At 39.5% G+C, this 26,208-nt stretch overlaps 1 protein-coding gene across 1 annotated transcript; it reads right to left on the bottom strand.

Annotated features, from left to right (window-relative positions):
• Positions 1 to 15,304: 15,304 nt before the first annotated feature.
• LOC133779043 (uncharacterized) lies at positions 15,305 to 15,700 on the bottom strand. Its single transcript, XM_062219046.1, has one exon. It carries the CDS (start codon positions 15,698 to 15,700, stop codon positions 15,305 to 15,307), a length of 396 nt encoding a protein of 131 aa, XP_062075030.1.
• Between the last annotated feature and the right edge of the window lie 10,508 nt (positions 15,701 to 26,208).

The following is a 26,208-nucleotide window of genomic DNA, read 5'->3' on the forward strand; positions in this document are numbered from 1 at the left end:
ACCATACAGAATCACTTTTGCAGAGTTGAAAGATTTGAAGGTACAATTACAAGAGTTACTAGATTTGGGATTTATTAGACCTAGCTTCTCACCGTGGGGTGTGCCAATGTTGTTTGTTAAGAAGAAAGATGGGACGTTGAGAATGCGACTACATGGAGTTGAACAAGCTGACTATCAAGAACAAGTACCCATTGCCAAGGATTGATGACCTATTTAACCAGTTGGAGGGTGGAACAATATTCTCAAAGATTGATCTCCGATCTAGTTATCACGAACTGAGGATCAAAGATGAGGATATTTCAAAGATGACTTTCCACACGAGATATGGACATTATGAGTTTTTGGTCGTGCCATTTGGACTGACCAATGCCCTGACAACATTCATGGATCTGATGAGCAGGGTGTTCAAAGTCTACTTGGACAAGTTTGTGATTTTCTTCATCGACGACATCCTGGTCTACTCTCAGACAGAGGCAAAACATGAGCAACATCTCCGGTTGGTACTTCAGAGGTCGAGGGAGCACTTGTTGTATGCCAAGCTCATGAAGTGTGAGTTCTAGTTACCTCAGGTGACCTTCCTTGGTCACATTGTTAGCAAAGATGGAATTAAGGTTGTTCTAGTCAATATTGAGGCGGTGGGAGGTTGGCCAAGGCCCAGGAGAGCCCCAGAGATCAGAAGTTTCCTTGAATTGGTGGGATATTACCAGCACTTTGTAGAAGGGTTCTCAAGGATTGCTACACCACTGGCAGAGTTGAAACACAGGAATCAGAAGTTTGTATGGTCAGAAAAATCTGAGAACATCTTCTAGGATTTGAAGCGACGATTGATCACTGCATCAGTATTGAGTCTCCCATCAGATCAGGAGAAGTTTGTGGTTTACTATGATGCTTCAAGGCATGGGTTAGGTTGTGTTCGTATGCAGGCAGGGAAGGTGATTGCTTATGCATCATGACAGTTGAAAGAATATGAATAGTGGTACCCTACGCATGATCTGGAGTTAGTAGCAGTGGTCTTTGCATTGAAGGTATGGCAGCACTACCTTTATGGAGATAAGTGTGAGATATACACTGACCACAAGAGCTTAAAGTATTTCTTTACCCAAAAGGATTTGAACATGAGATAGAGGCGTTGGATGGAGTTGGTAAAATACTATGATTGTGAGATTATTTACCCCCCAGGGAAAGCCAATGTGGTGGCAGATGCCTTGAGTCGGAGAGGTACGGGAAAATTATTTAGTTTGAAGCAAACATCGAAAGAGTTGGCAGATGATATGACCAGAGCAGTGATAGAGTTGGGCTGGGCCTGTTAGCTAACATCACCATACAGTCTAATCTCTCATAGAGGATTAGGGAGGGGCATATGAATGACCCTCAGTTGATGAGGCACAGAGGGGGCATCGTAGTTGGAGGGGCTAAAGACTATACTATTTCAGAGATGGGTTTGCTGAGGTATAAGGAGCGTATTTGTGTTCCGATGGACTCAGCTATCGAACCAGAGATTCAAGATGAATCTCACACTACACTGTATTCATTGTATCCAAGTACCACGAAGATGTACCTTGATATGAAAACTCTATATTGGTGGCATGAGATAAAGAAAGATGTGACTGAATATGTGGCTAAGTGCTTGACATGTCAGCAAGTCAAGCTTGAATACCATAGATTAACAGGGGTACTGCAGCCTTTAGGGATCCCTAAATGGAAATGTGAGGATGTAATTATGGACTTCGTAGTTGGGTTACCCAGGACAGTGGGTTAGCATGATTCAGTGTGGGTGATTGTGGTTCGGTATACCAAATCAGCCCATTTCTTGCCAGTAAGGACAAACTTTACAGTGGATCAATACTCTGATCTTTATGTGAAAGAGATAGTATGTCTCCATGGGGCTCTTAGGTCTATCGTGTCAGATTGGGACCCCATCTTCACTTTCCAAGTTTTGTGGAAGTCCGCAGAAAGTTATGGGTACATAGTTGAAATTTAGTACAACTTACCATCCTCAGACAGATGGTTAGTCTGAGAGGACGATTCAAACACTGGAAGACATGCTTTGGGCATGTGTTTTAGACTTTGTACGGTCCTAGAGTAAATATTTGCCTCTGATAGAGTTTTCCTACAACAACAGCTATCAGGCGACCATTGGGGTGGCTCCATATGATATATTGTATGGTAGGAAGTGCATATCACCCATTAATTGGGATGAAATGGGTGAGAGGAAATACTTAGGTCTTGAAGCAGTCCAGAGGACCAATGAGGCCATTGAAAAGATTAGAGCTTGGATGCTTGCGTCACAAAGTAGACAGAAAAGTTATTTAGATCCAAAGTGCAGAGACGTGGAGTTCCAAGTGGGAGACTATGTCTTCCTTAGATTTTCACCCCTGAAATAGGTGAAAAGGTTTGGGAGGAAGGGCAAGCTAAGCCCTAGATTTGTAGGACTTTTTGAGATATTGGAGAGGATTGGTCAGGTAGCCTACATGTTGGCTTTAACTTCGACATTGTTATCGATGCTCCAGAAGTAGGTATCAGATGCAACTCATATATTGAGTTATGAGGATCTAGAGCTATAGAAAGACTTTTCCTATGAGGAGCGTTCAATACAGATCCTAGATAGAAAGGATAAAGTCTTGAGGAACAAGACTATACCCTTGGTTAAAGTGTTATGGAGGAACAAAGGTCGAGGAGGCAACCTTGGAATTAGAATCAGACATGCGGGATCCATATCCCGAGCTGTTCAGGTAAATTTGGAGGATGAAATTTCTATAAGGAGGGGATAGTTTTAACGTCCCAAATTTTCTATAAGGCTTAGTGCCGTGATTACTATGCCAGGAGGGCATAATTGGATGTTTATGTATTAATATGCTTTAATTATGATTATATATGTGAACTATATGAGTTATATTATGATATGACTGCTTATGAATGTTTAAGTGTATTTAATGTGCTTATAGGCTCGTTTCTATTAAAAATGACATTTTCATAATTTTGACCTGCTGATGGTATATTCATAAATATATATGCTTTATGAGTGGAACACATTATCATGTGGATATATTTGAGATATTTTGCAGGAGGCGATCCTAGTGAGCAATTTGGCAGAAAAGTCACAACAGAGATTAATACCTATCTCGAGGTGAGTCTATGGGTATTTTGGTAATTTGGTGAATTATCGGGGATTATAGGGGTATGAGTTATAACGGGGGAAAAATACTTGTATTTGAAGGATTAGTGGATTTAATTTGGATTCTAAGTGAAATTTTGAGGTTTAGTGGGGATTGGTGTCAAATGACTAAAATGCCCTTGGGGGCAAGTTTTGAGAATTTTTAAGGTAAGGGAAAATGGGTCTTTTACACTTATGCAGCTAAGACATAGGCAAGTCTTAAGTTCTCCACACACACTTATGTTTTCAGCTTTGCAAATACTCCCCCTCTCCTCTAGTTCCCTCAAGCTTGAGCTTGCCCAAAGTTGAAGAAGTGAGGATTTAAAGGGAAATTGAGCAGCAAGGAGAAGGATTAGGGAGTAGCTAAGGCTATAAACTCAGTTGGGGATTCTAATTCTAATTTTAAAAGGTAAGTCCCAATTCTTGAAGCTTTTAGGCGTTCTTAAGGTGTTTTGACAATTTATGGCTTTTGGCGTTTTGTTAAGTTTGTAAGCATTTTAATGTTGTTTTTAAGGTGATGATGGGTTGTATTACTGATCTGTGGTCAGATTTAGGCTCGTAAGTGGTTGAAATTGTGTTTGTGATGAGTTTGGGTCAGTTTGTGATTTCTAGAATTACAGAATTTCTGGTTCACGGAGTCGCTCCGTTGCGCTGTTCTTGGGGTGTTGCAGCCCGTAAGAACTTAGTGAGGTAGGAGGTGCCTTGAATTGAATTGGTGGGTTGCATTGCGGCGCGTGTGCAAGGGTTTTTGGGCATTTGGCTCTATGCATTGTTGGCGTTGTAGCTTAAAATGAAATTTTTTTCCTAAGGCTCTTCTCGGTCCATTGTAGGGTCGCGGCGTTGCCAGGGGGCCCCGTGGCCCTAAAACAACTTCTAAGGTATATTGGTTTTGGGCTTTGGGAATCTAGAGCAGAGGGCTCGGGAGCGGTTCCACTATTTGAATTCCTAAGGGTTAGGGTTTGGTCTTGGAACTCTTTTATCAGTTTAGTTCTTGATGGATATTCCTTAATATGTTGTGACTAGGGATACCGCATGGCTCGGGAGGAAAGGATCGTGCTCGCTGTCACTTTACCTTATCGCTTAGGACTTGAGGTAAGAAAATCAACACTTGGACAAGGTGTAAGGCATGTGCCCCAATTATAGGGCACGGGGATGACTGTGCCATGAATCTGGTTAAGGTTAATGTATGCTTTTTATAAATTTATGTGGTTATAACTGTTTGTAATATTGATTGTGATCATGATCGCTCGGTCGTGAGACTGTTATTGGCACTACATGCATAATGTATGCCATAGTGGTGGGGCCATTACAGGGATGCGATATCCACCGTAGCAGCGGGGCCATTGTGAGGTGCGATATCCATCTACTCGACTTGAGACATATACTAATTGGAAAATCTATGTGAACCTGTTGTGGTTATAAAGTTTGTAATACATGTTAATGTCTATCTGGATATTTGTTTGGATTTTCTTGCTGAGCCTTGGCTCACGAGTACTTCGTGGTGTAGTTAAGGGCAAAAGAAAGCTGGACTAGCCATGAGTTAGAGAGCTTCGGGGGCGACATATACATATGCGACCTGCTCGATTGCCATAGTCGAGACTTCTTTTGGGGATCTCGGGTATTTGTTAATTTTGTCGCTTGGGTTGGCCATTATGTACCTTGTTGACGGTTGTAACCACTTATAAACTCTTTCTGGGATCCCATGTATATACTGAAACTATTTAATGAACAATATACTCTTTTGGCCGAAATTTTTAATACCTAATCCTTAAATTAACTTTAATTACACGTTTAAGTCCAAATGACTCACTTAGCGAGTTAAGCACTATTTTTAAACACATTGCAACAGTCCTGGATTAGTAGGGTGTTACATGTACATTTTGGTAGTACCTGGGTGCATTGCATAAAGGGACATTATGAGCCTCGTATAAAATCTGCTTCTTGATATCTTCATCATCGGGAATGCATAGTCTACCCTTAAATCCCAGCATCCCATCATATGAGATATGGAATCCCGACCTCATATCCTTCTTCACCTCATGAACCATTCTATGCAGCCATGGGTCAACAAGTTGTCCTCCCTGAATAACTTCCATAATGGTTGGCTGTACTGAGAGATTTTCTAATTGTCCAATTACTATCTCTAAATCCAAGGTAGAGATGTCAGACTTTAACTACTACGGTATTTCTCACACCGTCAACAAATTCACCATTGACTATCGACTCAAAGCACCCGCCACCTTATTTGCCTTCCCTGGGTGGTATGGGATGTCGCAATCGTAGTTGTTGAACAATTCCAGCCATTGGCGCTATCTCATATTTAATTTCTCATGAGTGATGAAATATTTAAGGCTCTTGTGATCAACGTAGATATCACAATGGACTCCATACAAATAATGCCTCCATATCATGAGTGAAAATTCCATCGCTGCTAATTCTAGATCATGCGTAGGGTAATTCTTCTTGTAATTCTTCAATTCTCGAGAGACATATGCCATGTGTAATGCCCTGTTTAGCGAAGACCGTTACACTGTGTGTTTAAAATCATGTCTAACTCGCTAAACAAGTCATTTGGACTTAAATGTGTAATTAAAGACTAAGTCAAGGTTGGGTATAAAAAATTTTGGTCAATGAAGTAATTATTTTTCATTAAGATATTAAGTTTATACATGGGACCCAAAAGTTTTTTACAGACTGATAAAAGATAGATAAAATAAAAATTAGCCGTCCTAAGTGGCAAAACAGGGTTCAACCCTAGTTCCTCCCAAGCTATCCTGGCCGCGGCAGTCGAGTGGCTGCAATGTACACACCGCCTCTGAAACACTCCAACTCATGGCTGGTCCAGCTCTCCCTTTCCCTTACTTGCACCACATAGCACCCATGAGCCAAGGTTCAACAAGAAAACTTAAAGCGACAGATACAAATGAGCAACAATATATAAACATTAACCTTAGATCAGTAAATTCATTTAGCAACAGGATATAGAAATACGCTTAGCGGTATCAATCTGCTTAATCAAACACATATTCTAGTCTCAACAATGAATATAGTTAGTTAAGTGCAATCAACACTTCTATTATTTGTATAATGTTTAGGCCTGATGCCCTTAGGCCGAGTCCTCGGGTCTTATAGTCGACCCCGGCACGCTTAGGATGGGCTACGTTCTGCAGCTTGTTATCGGCCCCCGACGCCCTTAGGCCGGCCTTTAAAATAGATATAATCAAAATATACATTGCACAACAAGCAATCGGAGGCAACATATACAAGCATGGGTACCTAGACATTTTCAGATATATATATTCCCTATCATAACATAGTCGTTAACAGGGGTGTAAGCCCCATTCACAACCTGGGTGCTGTTTTCTTACCTCGAGTCCTGAGCACGATCCTCAATCCCGAGCCTTAACGGTAACCCTAGTCACAAAGCGACAATGGATAACCATTAAAATCTAAATCAATTAAAAGTTTCGGAATAATACACTAGCCTCCAGGACCTCGAATTATACTAAACCGGGTAGTAGAATTCCTCCTGAGCCCTTAGGTTTGAGTTCTTGAGCTAAAAAAACAGTTTTGGCTAAATCTGCCTATGCGGCTCGCGACTTGGCCCTGAGGGTCGCGACCGCCTCCAAGTTAGAGGCTTCCAGCCCCTAAATTCTCAGGGACACACATCGCGACTTGGTCCTTAGGGTCGCGACGCGCCTACAAAAATAGAGAGCTCCCCAGGGCTTCTAAGTTCACGCGGGCCGCGACGCCCAAGAACAGGGTCGTGGCACCACCCCGTGAACCAAGAATTTCTAGCTCCTACCTGCATTTTCCCCCAAACCAAAGTCACCAAAATTCAACCTAAACATGTACTAAAGCAAGAATTGAGTTTAGAACTCTCAATAACTCAACATAGATATCATAATTACCCTAGAAACTCATCCATGTTCTCACCAAAACTTAAATTCAGAACTAAAATTTAAACCTCAGAAAACACTTAAACTTTAATGAAAATTCTCTCAAAACCAAAGCATAAATCTTACCTTAGCTAGAAAAATTTGAACTGCCAGCTGCACTCCTTTACATCCCAGATTTATGAACACTTCCAAGCCCTTATCCGCAAGATTTCCTCCTCTAAAGCTAAAAAAAAAAATCCAATTGCCTTAAGGGAGAGGGAGAGAGAGAGAGAGAGAGAGAGAGAGAGAGAGAGAGAGAGAGAGAGAGAGAGAGAGAGAGAGAGAGTTTGATGAGCTAAGTGTTATGTCTTCTTCTGGTTTCTAAAGGCTTCTAAGGTATTAAGTCTATCCCACGCCTTACAACTCTCCCATGAAAGCTCCTCAAGGGCAAAACGGTCTTTGTGTCCCATTTCCTACTAATCCTCAGATAACACTATAAATTCCCAAGTAATCTTGACATACCCAAGTAATCACCAAATAAATATTTGTTACCCGATATATCTCGAGGACTCACTATGTTTCCCCAAAATACCCTTAGGCTCACCCCATGTCTAGTCCTTTATCTTGCTATCTCTTAGTAACACCCTCACTAGAGTATTGACCTTATTCCATAAGAGTTTATCTCATCTATCCAGAATTCCACTGGCTTTTCCTTGCACAATAAACCCATTGAAATTCCAAGGTCTCTTCACCCAATAAGGGGTAGTAGTCAACACCCCTTTCCTTGACATTGGCACCAGTAACACCTTATGAGCCTCTACCCATGGTGGGGTAAGGCTAATCTGTATGCCCCTGGCCTAATCCTTATTAGGATCTTACAAGTATATCAACTTTAGAGTCAAAACAACTCTTTTTTTTTTTTCCAAACTAACTTATCCTTTTTAGTCCACCATACTCGGAGAAGTACAAAGTCTCCAATCCCTGGAACTCCACGTTCCCATGTTTAAGTTTTTGAACTCTTATGTCCTTTCAAATAAGTAAACACTTCTGCCCTTACAATCCAAATAACTTCATTGGTCCTCATCTCATTTCCTGAAACGAGTACTTCTCATTCCCTATCTCACTATATCTTATTCAGAGTCATTCTAGCCATTGACCGCCATTCATCACCGTGGCACTCCAATCAAGGGAACATACTTACCTCAACACCTCGAAAACTTATACATTTGAGGTAAAATTCTTAAAGTCAGAGTTATTCCTTCATATTGTCAGTCCGTTTGAAGGTAGCCAGTAACTTCAAATTCCAATATTATATTCATCGCCCTTTATGACCCCTTTTTCTGGAACTTGGGAAATGAAGGATCTCAATTCGACACTATGGAATTTTGTGTCCCACGGAGACGTACGGTATCCTTTCGCTTATACTTAATCCTATGATAATTCACTAACATAAACTGGAGTGTGCTAATTTAATATGTCACTTCTTGCATCCGCTTGTCTTACCTGCAATCTAAGGTGATCCACCTGTTACGGTCCATAACTATATCCCTCCATGCCAACTCCATGATACCCTAGAGTCATAATAGCCTTTCTAGCTTCTGATTATCATCTTTCACTTACTAAGCAGTATACAAATTTTAGGTCTTAACACCCATTCAAATTTTCTGGATATAACAATCATAAGGGGGGTAGTATAAGATTCTTCCAGAATCTCTACCTTAATGTCAGCATCCATCAGATCACTCATTCGATTCTCATATCTTAACCTATCCCTGCTAAAATAGTAGGATTCTTAACCATTCATACAAAGTCTTCTCTCTATCTTTCATTGTCTCTAGAGGTATAACTGCCAACTATCAATTAGAGATTTTATTCAAATCCCGGTCGTCATCTCATCTGACTTTACTGTAGTCCATGGCGAATCATACAACTGGCATAGACTTTTCCCACTCAAGGTGTTAGCCTCCAAATTACTTTTCACTAAGTAATAAGAATTCCAATGTGGGTTCTTCATTAGTTCCCTCTAGAGCCTTTGCCTCATGGTCAACCTTTAGTTGACAAAATGCTTTAACTTTCATGCTAGTGTACGCACTTCTTTTCCATAAGTGTTGTCACCTCACCGTAAGTGTGGCTATCTGACAGTACTGTTAACTCAATGCCCCCATGTAGAATGTCTATGTTCTTATCCCTTCATCTACCATGAAGCACGAACAATCACCCTTCTAGTTTACACACGGGCACACCCTAGCCTTGACGCACCGTACTGCCATTTCATGTTATAAGCAAGGACAATGTCCATCATGCTGTCCTCCTGTATCAGTGCATCACATGCATATTCTAATATCGTTGCGTGCTAACCAACCTTTATTTCAACTTTTGAAAACCTGGTACGCAACTATCCATTCTGACAAACTTTAGGTTCTTACGTTACTTTAGTCAAGATATGGTTGTCCTTAAAGATGCTTTAAGTAGTAGCCGATGTGTCTTACTGAGCTTACTGTGCTTCTTGCCCCTAAGGTGTTCCTTTAGAAATTTCCTTATGGTTTCTATCTTAATTACATCATATATGATCCCATAATGTGACCTTGAACATCCTTTGGAGAAATCAGAACTTATCCTTTTCAGAACTTTATCTACAATTCCTACTTCCTCAGCCTCGGTAGTATCAGTGACAATGTTGCTCGTGCTCTGTTTCTAACCAGAAGTAGTCCGAAACATTCTTGATTGATCTAGATACGACTTGTCCATATCATTCCTGTACTCTTTGCTTGTCAAACTTACGTGGGCTGCTGAAGCATTGGTCTGCTTAAGAGCCTTCTTCTTAACAAACAGTGTTGACGTGTCCCATGGTGAGATGCTCCATCTGATCAACCCTTAAGTCAGAAAACTTCTTCAACTGAACCTTTAATTCTTTGTGCTCAACTAGTGTCATTCTTCATGATGTCCCTGATACTAGTTCTATCCCTTCCTTAATCCCGTAACGTACTCAATTTCTTGATGCGACCACGATCCCAACGAACCCTTATGAACTCATTTGAAACCTTACTGGTTGATCCAGTATTCATTTGGTCTAACTGATATAACCCTAGTGGTACCCTCCTCAATAGCTGGGCATCCTGTAACTGCAACCGGGTCCTTTCCTTTTAAACTCAAAAGTCACAAACATTTCTTACAATCCATGGTTGTACCTTATTTTGTAGACTAATCCATACTCAGGATCACGTCAAAATCCCCATAGAACTAGCTTAATCAATTATTGCTGCTAACTTTCTACCAGAAATACTCTAACCCCTCTACTAGAAATTACCAATTTCCCCAGGCAGACACTAAAATCTCAAGCCCCATGGTGTGACAACCATATAACATATGCCACATATCTATGTCTTTACTATGAGACCCGTTGCACAAACCTTAATCAACTCAACATAAAATATTGTTAACTAGAAGACTAACCTACTGCCTCTGAAGAACTAGCCTCAGGCTTTAATTGCGTCGAGATGGACATTCGAACTGGGGTCGAGCAATTTGTACTCCTTGGTTCTTCCGTCTTTGATTTTGGGAAATCCTTTCTGATGTACCCCTATTATTCCACATAAAAGAACATGCCTTCGCTCGACATTCTCCCGTACGGTGTCTCCTGCACCTAACTCATATTGGATAACTTCCCCAGACCTTATTGTCGGCCGCCCTGAATAATATTAACCCTCCTATCAGGACCAAGAGTAGTAGAACTATCAAGGGTCTTTCTTTTCTGGTTACTGGGCCTTCGCCCCTCGCCTGACCCCGTAAGTCGAGATACCATTGGCTGAGCTTCCTGCCCTACCACACTCTCACTCCATGTCTCATCTCTTGTGTCCTCTATAACAAGGGCCCTCTACTGCCTGAGCGTAGGTAATAATCTCATGTACTAGAGTGATCCCAACACTCTGGGCCATCCCAGAGTTCCATCCTTAAATGATTTGCTCTTTCCGGGCCACATCAGTTGGTACCAAATTAAAAGCGAATTTGGCCAACCTAACAAAATCGCTGACATACTCTATCACTGTCTTACTTTCCTGAACCAAGTTTATAAACTCATGGTCTTCGCAATTCAAAGTGCATCACAATAGTACCTTTCATTGAACAATTGTCCGAATTCCTCCCAACCCATCATGACTACATTTCGGGTCTGGGATACCACTTCCCACCACATCCGGGCATCTTCCCGCAACATGTATGTGGTAGAAGCCACTCCTTCATTTCCTACCACTCCCATATAGTCAAGGATGGAGCTAATCATGTCCATCCACTGTTTAGATCTGAACGGATCCAGGCCTCCTTCGAAGACTGAAGGATAATGCTTCTGGAATCTGTCATATGAAAATTCTCATTTATTTCCACCCTCAGGTTGAACCGTAACTGGTGCTCTTACTGTCAAAATGTACAAAGCAGCGTTCCCTGACGGAACCCACTGGCTCAACAACCTAATCTCCTCCTCTTGATTTTTCAGTCTTGCTTGCATTCCAGCAAACATTTGCTGCCAATTCCCGGGGTAGATGGAGGGTTCTGACCCCGACTATCATCTGCAACCCCCATACTAACGATGCCAAGTCTAGTTGACTGCCTTGAATACATAATTTTTGAATCTGTCTGCAGTCAACAACTTAACCTATCAGTCCTGATATTCCTATCCAGAACTATTCCATGAGCAAGCCAAACAACATGGTAGCCACACACACAATATTCATATTAAAACACAAATCTATAATGTTCATGCATCATTTATCAAGCCTTATTCCCACAAAATACATTTATATACATCATGCTTTCTATTCTAGCATGCACATAAGACCCATAGGTTCAATTTAAACAATTAACCACATAGTCATGTTATTAGATACCAAACCATGAATCGAGCTTATCTTTAGCGGCGAGTGTACATGCCCAACTAGTCATCAGGAACCCTTAAACCTAGACCTCTTTGATACCAAGTTGTAACACCCTGGTTAGCCAAGACCGTTACACTGTGTGTTTAAAATCATGTCTAACTTGCTAAATGAGTCATTTGGACTTAAATGTGTAATTAAAGACTAAGTCAAGGTTGGGTATTAAAAATTATGGTCAATGAAGTAATTATTTTTTATTAAAATATTAAGTTTGTACACGGGATCCCAAAAGTTGTTTACAGACTGATAAAAGACAAATAAAATACAAATTAGCCGTCCTAAGCGGCAAAACAGGGTTCAACCCTAGTTCCTCCCAAGCTATCTCGGCCGTGGCGGTCGAGTAGGCTGCATATGTACACACTGCCCCTGAAGCTCTCCAACTCATGGTTGGTCTAGCTCTCCCTTTCCCTTACCTGCGCCACATAGCACTCATGAGCCACGACTCAACAAGAAAACTTAAAGCGACAAATACAAATGAGCAACAATATATAAACATTAACCTTAGAACCTTAAATTAAATTAGCAACATGATATAGCAATAATCTTAGCAGTATTAATCAGCTCAATCAAACACATAATCCAATCTCAATAATAAATACAGTTAGTTAAGTGCAATCAACACTTTATTAATTTGTATAATGTTCAGGTCCGATGCCCATAGGTCGAGTCCTCTGGTCTTATAGCTGACCTCGGCACGCTTAGGCCGGGCTGCATTCTACACGCTTGCTATCAGCCCCCGGCGCCATTAGGCTGACTTTTAAAACAGGTATAATCACAAATATACATTGCACAACAATCAATTAGAGGCAACATATACAAACATACCTACCCAGATATTCTCAGATACAAATATATTCACAATCATAACATATTTGTTAATAGGGGTCTAAGCCCCATTCATAACCCGGGTGTAGTTTTCTTACCTCAAGTCTTGAGCGGAAGGTGTAGAGCAGTCTCGAGCAGGATCCTCAATCTCAAGCCTTAACGGTAACCCTAGTCACAAAGTGACAATGAATAACCATTAAAATATAAATCAATTAAAAGTTTTGGGATAATACACTAGCCTTCGGGACCTCGAATTCTACTAAATCGGGTAGTAGAATTCCTCCTGAGCCCTTAGGTTTGAGTTCCCGAGCTAAAAAAATTATTTTTGCTAAATGTACCTATGCCGCCTGTGACTTGGCCCTGAGGGTCGCGGTGCACCTCCAAATTAAAGGCTTCTAGCCCCTAAATTCCTAGAGACACGTACTGTGACTTGGCCTTTTGGGTCGCGGCACACATATGAAAACAGAGAGCTCCCCAGGGCTTCTGGGTGTACACGGGCTGCGGCGCCCAAGAACATGGTCGCGACGCGACCCTGTGAACCAAGAATTCCCAACTCCTACCTGCGTTTTGCCCCAAAAAAAGTCACCAGAATTCAACTTAAACATGTACTAAAGCTAGAATTGAGCCTATAACCCTCAATAACACAACATAGATATCAAAATTACCCTAGAAACTCATCCATATTCTCACCAAAACTCAAATTTAGAGCTAAAGTTTAAACCTCAGAAAACACTGAAACTTTAATGAAAATTCTCTCAAAACCAAAGCATAAACCTTACCTTAGCTAGAAAAATTCAAACCCCCAACTGCACTCCTTTACATACTATATTTATGAACACTTCTAAACCTTCATCCCTAAGATTTCCTCCTCAAAAGCTCAAAGAAACACCCAATTTCCTCAAGGGAGAGGGAGAGAACCGAACATATATATATATATATATATATAGAGAGAGAGAGTTTGCTGAGCTAAGTGTTCTGTCTTGTTCTTGTTTCTAAAGGCTTCTAAGGTATTAAGTCTATCCCCTAGCCATATGACCATTATACCTCTTCCTTACAACTCTCCCATCAAAGCCCCTCAAGGGCAAAATGGTCTTTGTGTCCCATTTCCCGCTAATCATCAAATAACGCTATAAATTCCCAAGTAATCCTGACATACCCAAGTAATCACCAAATAACTACCCGTTACCCGATAGATCCCAAGTACTCACTATGTTTCTCCAAAATACCCCTTGGCTCACCCCGAGCCTGGTAATTAACCACGTTGTGACTATTCCGCTAACTAGGATCTCTTCGGACCACGCATCTCAAATATATCCACTTAATAATGTGATCTCAATCATTTAACACACATATAATCACATTTATACCCTCAATGGGTAAAAATTACAAATATGCCCTTATTAACAAAACGGGTCCACATGCATATCTAATACACATAAACATGAAAATATATTCATATTGCCATATAAATCTTGTATGGCACGTAGTCACCCATTTATTTGATTAATTCATCATATATAAGCTAACTTATGCCCTCCCAGCACACTAATCGAGGCACTTAGCCTTAATAGCAAATTCGAGATGTTACACTATGACTTTGCCCTTCTGCATTAATACTGCTCCAAACTCTTGCTCTGATGCGACACTGTAAATGGCATATCCCTCTGTATTGTCAGGGATAGTCAATACTGGAGTAGTCATCAATCTTTTCTTAAGCTCTTAAAAGCTTTGTTTTCACTTGTCCCTCCATTCAAATTTAATATCTTGAGGGTAAGAGCGGTCATAGGTGTGGCTATTTCAAAAAACCTTCCACAAATTTCCTATAATAACATGCTAACCCTCAGAAACTTTGAATTTCATGTGCATTCTTTGGGGGTTTCAAATGATTCATAACGTCAATTTTGGCTGGGTTTAGTGAAATTTCCCCTCCTGAAATCATGTGTCCGAGAAAACTTACTTTTTCCAGCAAAAATTTACACTTTGAGAACTTTGCATACAAATTTTTTTTCTTGTAGTCACTGCAAAACTAGTTCTAAGTGTACCGCATGCTCCTCCTTATTATTTGAAAATATAAGGATGTCATCTATGAATGCGATAGCACGCTTGTCTAAGTACTCACAGAACACCCTATTCATTAAGTCCATAAACGTTGCAAGGGTGTTGGTGAGTCCAATGGACATCACTATGAATTCATAATTGCCATTACATGTTCGAAAAGTCATCTTCGAAATGTCTGAATATTTCACCTTCAGCTGATGATAACCTGATCGTAGATTGATCATAGAGAACACCGACACTCCTTTTAATTGATTGAATAAATCATCAATTGTTGGTAAAGGATATCGATTCTTAATTGTCACCTTATTCAGCTCCTGTTAATCTATGCCCATTCTCATGGGGTTGTCTTTCTTTTTCACGAACATAATTGGGGCTCCCCATGGAGAATGGATTGGTTTAATGAACTTCTTGTCCAATAACTCTTGATATTGCATCTATAGTTCTTTAAGTTCAGCTAGTGCCATTCAATACAATGCTTTTGAGATTGGTGCCATTCCTGAAATTAGCTCTATTTCGAGCACCACTTCTCGATCTGGTGGTATCCTTGGAAGATATTCTGGAAATACTTCAGGGAATTTGCATACCACCAATACGTCAGACGATTTCAGCTTTGTCTCCATCTCCTTGTCCACAATATTTGCTAGGTATCCAATCCATCCATTATCAAGCATCCTTCTCACCTTCAGTGCTGAGATCATTGGCCACTTCTTTTTTCGGGGCGTGCCCTTGAATTCGAACAGTTGCTCGCCTACCTGAGTGAATACCACCTTCTTGTGCTTGTAGTTGATAACGACTCCATATTTGTTCAACCAATCCATACCAAATATGACATCATATTTGTGTAAGTCCAACACTAACATGTCGACTGTTAGTTCACATCCTTCTACCTAGTCCGGTACAACTCTAACCCATGGCCGCATCAGCATAGCCTCTCCTGAAGGTAATGATACTTCACACATATTAGACATAGGCTCAGAGCTTCTCTCTATTTTCTTCACAAAGGAAGCATATATAAAAGAATGTGATGCACCAGTGACCATCAATGCATACGATGAAGTTTGGGCAATAGGGATCTGACCTGCCACCATTTTAAATGATCTAGCTCCCATATCGCCTTGAGTGAGAGAAAGTACTTGTGGTGGGGCTCCTATTAGCCTCAACTTTGTGCATTCCTTGAAAAATTGTTCGTAGCAACCGCACGCAAAACAGGCTCTGACATTGCAATTGCCCAGATGACGTCAATTGCATTTAGTGCAATCAAGTCAAATCTCAAATTCATGCCTAAGTTGCTTGTTAGAATTTGACCCCCGACCAAGTGGTCTTGCCCTCCTCTTGTTGCCTCCTCTATTGTTAGTTCTCAAGCCACCTTTCTTGTTCGACCTTCTAGAATTTTGGTTGAATCTAGGAGTGAATATTCTCTTTGGTCCATTTCCAGTGGCCTGAATTACTATCGGTACCATGTCTGGCCAGTTACCCTGTTTGTCCTCAACCTGTGATTCATGGTTTTGTACCTTGACAGCAGGTGGTACTTTGTTATGTGGCCATCATTTGGTGCTGTTGGAAGTCGTTGCAGCAGAGTCGTGAACATTTTAGCTTAACAAGCCTCATTTTCTATCTTGTTCTTGTAGAGTTCTCTGCTACTCCAGAGCTCTTCGCAGTTCCTGCATTTTTTTGGCCAATATGAGTTGAGCTTGTTGTGCTCTAGTTGTTGGCACCATGTTTGGTCGTACGTAGAATCTCCTTGAATGAGGTGGCAATGCTGTTTTAGTAATGACATAAATAGTTACTTAATATAAATATTAAGTACACCAAACATATCACACATAACACAAAATTAAGAGACATCATCAGATAGAAAAAAACAACATTTTACTACATATAACAGTTTTTCTATGCGAGTTTCAAAGTTCGGCTTAGTCATCCTATGAGGTATCCCAAAAATTAGCCCTAAGGTACCAGTTAATTAAGCTTAGTTATCCTAACAGATTTATAAAACTTAGCTCTGACATATGGGTTCTACAAACCATTGATTAAAATATAAAGGTAAATATACTCATTAATCAAAAGTACGTAGTCTATCTATGTACTCAGTGTACGACATTTGAGTCGGAGTCGAAATTCTTGTCTCAGTGCTCCTCAAGGTCTTCCTCAGATTCTTCTTCCTCTGAAACTTCTCCAGTCTACTCATTACATTGAATTTGGATACTCCTATACTTTTTGAACAAATCAGACTTGAGAAGAAAGGGTTCGAACTTTCGTTCGATTGCTGTCTTGAGTTCAGTCCATCCTCTAGTACGTGGTCTGGCTGCTGTGTTGGTGAACAAAGCAAGGGTTGCATCCTTAAGGTAGAGACATGCTAACCTAGTCCTAAATTGGTAAGGTGTTTTCAGGATGCCGAAACGTCCATCCACCTTTATTGTCCATCTCCATATTTCCTCCCTATCGTCCCCTACTCCTGTAAAGGGTTTTAGCTTTGAGGTCATAAAAGATCATAGGATTTTGGCTCTCTAGGTTTAAGTTATACTCCCTATGGGGATAGATCACTTCGGGTTGGTAAACTATCTCAGGTTAGTTTCCATTTCTTACCTACAATTTATAGAATTAAGGTAAATACAAAGAAATAAACCAACTAAAATAATAGTTCAAGGGAATACTTACAGTGAGTGTCGGTCTACCTTGCAGAATGTACATGTGGGTTTTTCTATAGAATTGACACAATTCGAGCTCTGATACCACTTGTAACGACTCTTGAACACTAACACTAATTTTACGGAAAATAAATCATTTATACCATTAAAAAGGTCTAAAAAATCCATATAAAAAAATATTCAAACGCAATGTGTGCACACACTAAAAATGTTTACATTTTAAAATTTCAAAGAACCAAAATAGTTTAAACATAATTAAAATAGTCATTTCAAAAGTATAGACTCCCCAAAGGTCGGGCCATATGTACGTTTTTGCAAGCAGACCCTGGCGCTCATTGTTCAAGCTTTTCCTTGCCCTTACCTACAACATAAGAAACTAGGAAAGAGATAACACTTAGTAAATAATTCTGACAAAATAGAGTAGAATAAAATTACAGGAACTAATGACCAAGTCATTATCCACACAACATATATCTTACACACTTAGGGTTTCAGATAAATCCAAGCCCTAATCAACAATTCAAGAACGCCTGAGTGTTCTGGTGGTATCTTATTACCTTGAGCAAAATCAAGGAAACATAAACCCTACACACAAACCAATCCAAAGCAGAAGTAGAACAATAACCAATAATATAATTTGACCCTAGAAGCCAATTCGAGTGTTGCCAAAAGTATCCTCTAGTATTACAACTCAAACCATAGTGGAGACTTAGGTCTTTACACTGATACCTAAATCATGAATCCTTCTCAAGGGTAACCATTGGTTCCCTAGGGAATTTATACTAACTTAAACGAGGTTGATGGATCCACATTGACTAATTGAGACTCCTAGGAAACTTGGCCTACTTACCTTTTGGCCAATTTTCACAGTAGAAAAGCGGAAAAATAAATCATATTTCACAATGGGGCATAAGCATTCCCCAAGAGATACTAATCTCGAAGGTCTCGGGTGTGAAACAAACCACAATTCATAACATCTTACAATAGAGCATAAGCATTCCCAGGGCATATGTAACGACCCAAATTTAATAATAAGGCGTAAGGGCCTTGATTAGTGTGCCAGGAGGGCATAATTGGATTATATGTGATTTAATGATTTAAAAGCATGTTATATGACTATTTGAATATTTGTGATGCATGGCTATGTGTATTAGTATGCATGTAGGCCCTGATTAGGTTAGAAGGGCATAATCATAATTTTGGCCCGTTGAGGGCATAACTGTATATATATTTGCGATAAATTGTTGAGACCACATTATTATGTGGATATATTTGTAATCTGTGACTCGAGACGATCCTAGTGAGCGGTTTAACGAAAAAGTCACGGCGGGGATTTATACCCGGCTCGGGGCGAGCCTGGGGGTATTTCTGGGAATTTAGAGAATATATTGGGGTCAATTTTGACATTAAGGAATATAATTGGTGGTTAGTTAGGTGTCGGGAAGTAAGTGGTAAATATTAGAGACACTCGAGGAATTAGCGGGAATTGGGTGAAATGACCAAAATGCCCCTAGGTTGATTTAAAGGCTTAGGGATAAAGGGGAGGGAAAATTGGTCATTTGGCTTATAAGGGATAAGTATTATCATGATTTATGCCTTAGTGGATTGTGTAGAAGGGGCTGGAATTCTGAAGGAAAGAAAATAAAGAAAAGAAGGAAAAGGAGAAATAAGAAGTCTTTCTTTCTCTTTCTCGATTTAGGCTTTTCTCCATCAGTTCTTGAGGTCTTTTGGGGCAGAAACTCAGGGAGAGTTAGAGTAGAAGCTTGAGGTTAAGGTCCTTGGTTTTGCCTGAATAATTAACAAGGATTTAGCAAGGGAAATCCATTCATTTGAGGTAAGGTTCAAGGTAGTTTTCAGTTCCTAGTATTGATGTTGAGCTGGTTTTCCTAAGCAAAATTCTGTGGGAATTCTAGGGAGTTGAGGCTAAAGATTTGAGGAGGAGAAGGCTAAGCAACAGTGGGACACAACCTAGGCTAAGCTCATCCATCAGAGGTAAGGAACTCAAGCTTAAGCTTTGTGATTTCTGTGGTTTTATTGAGTTTCTGAGTTTTGGGTCCAGCCAGGGTGAATTCTATGTTTAGGGATGCATGTGATTGGGTTATGTGTATTTGGGATGCTTGGGATGAGTGGAGGATGTTGGTAGGCTTATTTTTGTGTTTGGTTGATGTTTGGAAAAGTTTTGGCAAGGTTTGGCTCGGGAAAATCGAAGGAGGGAAAATGCAGGGTTGCTGTTCTGTGACTAGCGCTACAGCGCTAGCCTTTGGGCGCTGTAGCGCTAGGCCATGTTGTCTGGGATGTTTTTAGGTTCTGTTTGTAGCGCTGTAGCGCCCTCCAAAGAGCGCTGTAGCACTACCCTGTTTCCAGAAAAGGGTTTTTGGCTTATTTTCAAGGGTTTTTTCCCGGGGGTTCGGGGTTTGATTCCACCACCCCGTTTAGTGGAATTAGGGCTTCCCGAGGGCTCGGGATTGGTCCCGAGGCTAGGTTTTGAAATTGAGGTTCGGTGATGATTCTGATATGTGGTTGTGACTAGGTGCACGCTAGGGCTCAAGAGGGATCATGCTTGAGGATCAATTGAACGAAGCTAGCAAATCTAAAGGTAAGAAAACTGCACCCGGTTATGTGTTTGTGACGGGACTAAGTGCTCCCGATATCTGTATAATGTCATAGATGGTATTATGCCATGGGACATGTGATAAATGACCTAAGGGTGTCGTAAATTATACTTGCGCACAGGGCGCGGCTCGGCCACTGGTAACCGAGGACAGTTTAATATTCACTGAGCTCGGTTTAAGCGGGCCGGAGTCAGTGGGATAAATAGAGGGTGCGGCCTAAGGGCGTTAACTCTAGTTATCATATGTGGATTGATTATTGATATGAATTGATATACTTGGTGTGATGAATACTTGATTATTATGAATGCCTAAACTGTTGAGTACATGCTTATGCGATATGAGTCATCTTATTGTCTATTGAATGATTGTGCTCTGTTATTGTGTTTTCTTGCTGGGCCTTGGCTCACGGGTGCTTCGTGGTGCAGGTAAAGGCAAACGAAAGATGGACCAATCCTGAGATGGAGGGCTATGGGGCTGAATGTACATAGTCAGCTGCTCGGCCGCCACGGCCGAGGAGTGGAACAGGATGGGATATGCTTAACTGTCTGGTTTGCCTTAATATGGCTAATCACTATATTTAAATCTTGAATCTTTTGTCGACAGTCTTTAACTTATTACTTTTGGGATCCCATGTAAAAAGCAAATGAATATTTACAAGAAATGTAGTTTTTGAGACCAAAATCTTTTAACCCTAGTTCAACTATAGTTCAGTAACACGTTTTGAATTAAATGACTTGATTAGCAAGTCTTGCACCTTTATAAACACATAGTGTAATGGTCTTGGCTATCCAGGGCATTGAAACGTACTTATCTTGAAGGTCTCAGGTGTGACCCAAACCACAATACATAACATCTCACAACGGAGCATAAGCATTCCCCATGACATACTTATCTCACATGAAGCATAAGTGTCGCCTAGTCATTTTTCTCTAAATGAGCCCTCTCTCTAACTAGCGTATAAGCCATACTTATAGCAAGCAATACACTATTAATTCATGTTTCAGACAAGTAAATAACAGATTGACTTACCAGCTGTCCTTTGCTGGCACGGGTAATCTTTCCACGTAGAATCCTGTCTTGTTAGCCAATACTGTAAATAGCATACAATGTACTCAAATTAATTATGGAATTATAGTAGATTAATCTACTTTGGGCATTAAGGTCTCGATCGAATGCACACCAATGTTATTTTTGTCCTCACACATTTTAAGCCATAACGACATTTAAGGTTTTCAGAAAAATTCCCTCAATGGGTCTAGTTATTTGAAAGTCGACTTTTATGAAATGTCTCGCTCTGTTTTCACTATCAGACATATCTGGAAAAATATAGTTTTAGAAGCATTCAAGTTTTATCGATTTGACCATTTCTTTAATCAGTTGCCAAAAATCTAATACTGTTCGGTAAAATCACTTAAATTATAAACTTTGATAAATTAGGTTAATTTAATTGATTAAGAAATAATTATAAGGATATTAATTAAATTTAGATTGTATTTAAGGAAAAATTAAAAGAAAGTTATTTTTATTTTAAAAAGATAGTTTAATCCATTTATTTGAAATATTCGGGTTTTATTTTTGAAAAATGGGAAATTTTCTAAGTGTTTGGCTAGGAAAGATAATTTTATTTTCTCGAACAAATTCATTAATTAATATAAATATCAATTTTTTAATATCCAAATTAACCATAATAATTATTTAGTGTGCTAAACTCAAATCTATAATTATCAAGATTAAATTAAATTTCCTAGCAAAACAATGAGAAAATTTCCCATTTTTTCTAAGTATAAAACTTTGTTATTTTAAGTTCTAAGTTGCCTAATTTAGAAAATTGCATTTTAAAACCCATTACTTTAAAATTCTCAAAATTTTAGAATCAACCTTGGACATTCCAAGAAGTCCCTTGCCAATTTTATACTAAAATAACCAATTTTACTTGGTGAAAACTATTTTCAAAAGTTCCCATCGAAACTGGCCAGGGAAAACTTAATATTTTTCTTAAATTTTGAAAATTTATAAAATCCATTTAGTTCATTATTTAGGTTTGAATTTCTTAGGCCTATACTTAGGATATGAAAACATTGTCCATATGAATAAATTAGGCCATTTGGATAATTTTTACTCAGTGAAAATGGTTCTCAAACATGGCTGTCCAGAAGCTATTTTGAGCTTCCAGAATTTTTTGCCTAACTTTGAAAAATCATATCTCAGAGCATTTTTAATATTTTTCTTTGAAACTTTACCAATTGCTTTAACAATATTAAAATAGTGTTAATTTAAAAAAATCAGTAAAAAATACATATATTTAACCAGAACTTACTGTACAAAGTCCACTGTTTCTACAGTTTGGGAAAGCCATTTTCCAGAATGCACACCAATTTTGCAAAAATCTTAACATGACCATTTCAAAACCTTTTTTTTTTAATGTTTCTACACACTATGAACATATAATCTTCCTAAAATACACAATGGAATCTAGAAATTCCAAAAACAGGTTTATATATTTTTCGCTTGACCCATTGGAAATCAAGACTTAAACATTTTCTCACTAAATAACCATCCACAAATCCATGCATGTATGAACAGCCAACATATAAATATTACTAAAGTTTCCATACTGAAATTAAACACATAAAAAATACTCAAACATCATAGATTATTCAAAAACCAAACATAAATTTGATGGAGGTTACCATATACCTCTTGTAGACAACTTGGTTTTTTTAGATGACCTCTTGCACTTCTATCCTTTGCTCAAACCATTAGAATACATATTTTCATTCCCCAAAAACTCAAAAATAAGTTTACACAAGCTAATAAGTACAACTAAAAGAGAAAAACTAACAAAACTCTCAACTTAGACAAAGAAAAGTCTAGACTTTTGCCTTTGGATATTCTAGCTTGTATAGTTTTCCTTAGCTTCAAACAAGGACCAATTTGCTTAGAACTATGTGTATAGAAGGAAGGAGATGAGAGAATGAGAGTTTAAATGAGTACTGGTGTGAAATTTTTTAGAACCCAAAGTGAAGTTGTAACGACCCAAATTCGCTAATAAGGCTTAAGAGCCTTGATTAGTGTGCCTGAAGGGCATAATGGGGATTATGTGTGGTTCTAATGATTAAGATGCATGATTATGATTTAAAGCATGTTATATGACTATTTGAATATTTGAGATGCATGACTATGTGTATTAGTATGCATGTAGGCCCTGATTAGGTTAGAGGGGCATAATCGTAATTTTGGCTATTATGGGCATAACTGTATTGATATATGTGATAATTGTCGAGACCACATTATTATGTGGATATATCTGTGATCTGTGACTCGAGACGATCCTAGTGAGAAAAGTAGCGAAAAAGTCATGGCGGGGATTTATACCCGGCTCGGGGTGAGCTTAGGGGTATAAATGGGAATTTAGTGAATATATTGGATTCTATCTTGACATTGAGGGAATATTATTGGAGATTAATTAGGTATGGGACTTAAGTGGGAAATATTAGAGACACTCGAGGAGTTAGCGAGAATTGGGTAAAATGACTAGAATGCCCTTAAGTGGATTAAAGGGGTTAGATTCAATAGGGAGGGCATAATAGTCATTTGGCTTACAGGAGTTAAGTATTACCAAGGCTTTATGTTAGTGGGAATTGTAGAAAGTTATAGAAGTCTGAAAGAGAGAAAAGAAAGGAGAAAAGGAAGGGAAAAACAGAGTTGCACTTTCTTGGGTCGGTTTGTGGTTCTCTCACCACCTTTCTTGAGGATTTCTGGAGCAAAGCTCAGAGGAGAGCTGGGATAAACTAAGCATCAAGAATCCTAACCTAGGATTGAGAAATTGGCAGAAGTTAAGCAAGAGTTCATCAACACTTGAGGTAAAACTTTAGAGTTCTTTAGTTTCTGTTTCTGGTTTTTGAGCTATGGTGTTTAAGTTGAATTGGATGGAAACTTTAGGGGATTCAGGCCTAAGGCTGAGGAGGAGCAAGCCAAGGAAGTCTAGAGGCACCTTGAGGTCGAAATTCCACTAGAGGTATAAATTCTAAACTCCAACTTTGTTGTTCAGCTGGTTTCTGCTGAGTTTTAGTGTTTAGGAGTGGCTATGGTGAATTTTGAGTTTGGGGATGCATGTGCTTGAGTTCTAGGTATTTAGGGTGCTTGGGATGAGTGGAGTATGGTCATAAGGTTGTTTTTGGGTTTGGGAAGGATTTGGAGGAGTTTTGGCTGAGGTTGGTTCGAGAAAATTGCAGAAGGGAAAAACTGGTGTTGGCCAGTCTGTGACTAGCGCTACAGCGCTAGCCTTTGGGCGCTGTAGCGCTAGGCCAAGTTTTTTGATGGGGTTTTGCTTCTATTTGTAGCACTGTAGTGCCCTCCCATGAGCGCTGTAGCGCTACCCTGCCTTGTGAAGGGGATTTTAGGGTTATTTGCAAGGATTTTTGACCAAGGGTTTGGGGTTTGGTTCCACCACCTTGTTTGGTGGAACTAAGACTTCCCGGGGGCTCGGGATTAGCCCCGAGGCTAGGTTTTGGACTTGAGGATTGATGATGACCTTGGCCTATGATTGTGTTTAGGTGAGCCCTAGGGCTCGAGGGGGATCGTGCTCAAGGAGTCGAGGGATCAAAGCTAGTGAATTGAAAGGTAAGAAAACTACACCCGGTTATATGTTTGTGATGGGACTAAGTGCTCCCAATATTTGTATCGTGTCAATGATGGTATTATGCCATGGGACATGTAAAAGCGGCCTAAGGGTGCCGTACACTATATTTGCGCACAGCGCGGCTTGGCCACTGGTAGCCGAGGACAGCTTAATATTCACTGAGCTCGGTTTAAGCGGGCCGGGGTCAGTAGGATAACGGAGGGAGCAGCCTGAGGGCGCTAGCCCTAGTTATCATTTGTGAACTGTAAATGATATGAGTTAACATGCTTAGTATGTGGAATACTTGATTATACTGAATGGTTATATGGTTGAGATTATGTGATGCAATGTGAGATATTGTTTTGTCTGCTGATTGCTTATGCTCTGTTGTTGTTGTGTTTTCTTGCTGGGCCTTGGCTCATGGGTGCTACGTGGTGTAGGTAAAGGCAAGGGCAAGCTGGACCAATCCTGAGGTGGAGAGCTGCGGGGTTGAATGTACATAGCTAGCTGTTCGATCACCATGGTCGAGGAGTGGATCAGGACAGGGGTTGCCTAACTGTTTGTTTTGCCTTAGTATGGCTTGTTATCGTATCTGAACCTTATAACTTTTGTAAACAGTCTTTAAACTTAATATTTTTGGGATCCCGTGTAAACAGATGATGCTTCTTAATGAAAATGTGACTTTTGAGACCAAAACATTTTAAACCCTAGTTCCTTTACAGTTTCGATGACATGATTTTAATTAAATGACTTGATTAGCAAGTCTGGCACTTTACAAACACACAGTGTAACGGTCTTAGCTATCCAGGGCGTTACAGAAGTGGTCGGCCAAGCTTGGAGAGAAAATTGAGAGAAAACTTGGCCACAAAGTTTTATGAAATGAACAAATGAAGACTTCTTTGACTTTTTGAATTTATATTGTGTAAAAATGGAACTTGAAATGGACTTTATACCCTCCTAGTTGCCGCCCCTCCTAATGGTGTTTAAGCCTAATTTTTTTTAATTAATCTCAATTTAGTTAATTAGACCTATGCTTAATTGTGTGTTTTCTATAAAAGTTACCAAGTAGTAATTTGTTTCTTACCTCACCAAATTGAAATCTTAACCTATGGTAATTAAACTAAATAGACCCTTCTATTTGATTTTAGTGGTCATATTCCTTTATTTATCACTCATGTAACTTAATTACTCGAAATCATATTTTTGGCTAATGCATTTTTAAAGATATTTCATACAAATTAATATTTTTCCATAATTATACTTCTTAAATAATAATTTGTCCGAGAATTTACTTGGTTAGGGTTTCCGTTTCGGTCGTGAACCGAAATGCTCAATTTTTCACCAAACTGCACATTTCACACTCTGGCTAACAATCACAACATAAAATTTGCTCACCAAGCATATAGTATTACTCATGTAATAATAATATTCATACACAACTCTCCACCTCGTTCTTAGATACTAGTAGGTGCCCGAAAATGCGGGGC

The sequence above is a fragment of the Humulus lupulus genome, chromosome 5 (assembly GCF_963169125.1).
Source record: "Humulus lupulus chromosome 5, drHumLupu1.1, whole genome shotgun sequence".
Taxonomy (NCBI): domain Eukaryota; kingdom Viridiplantae; phylum Streptophyta; class Magnoliopsida; order Rosales; family Cannabaceae; genus Humulus; species Humulus lupulus.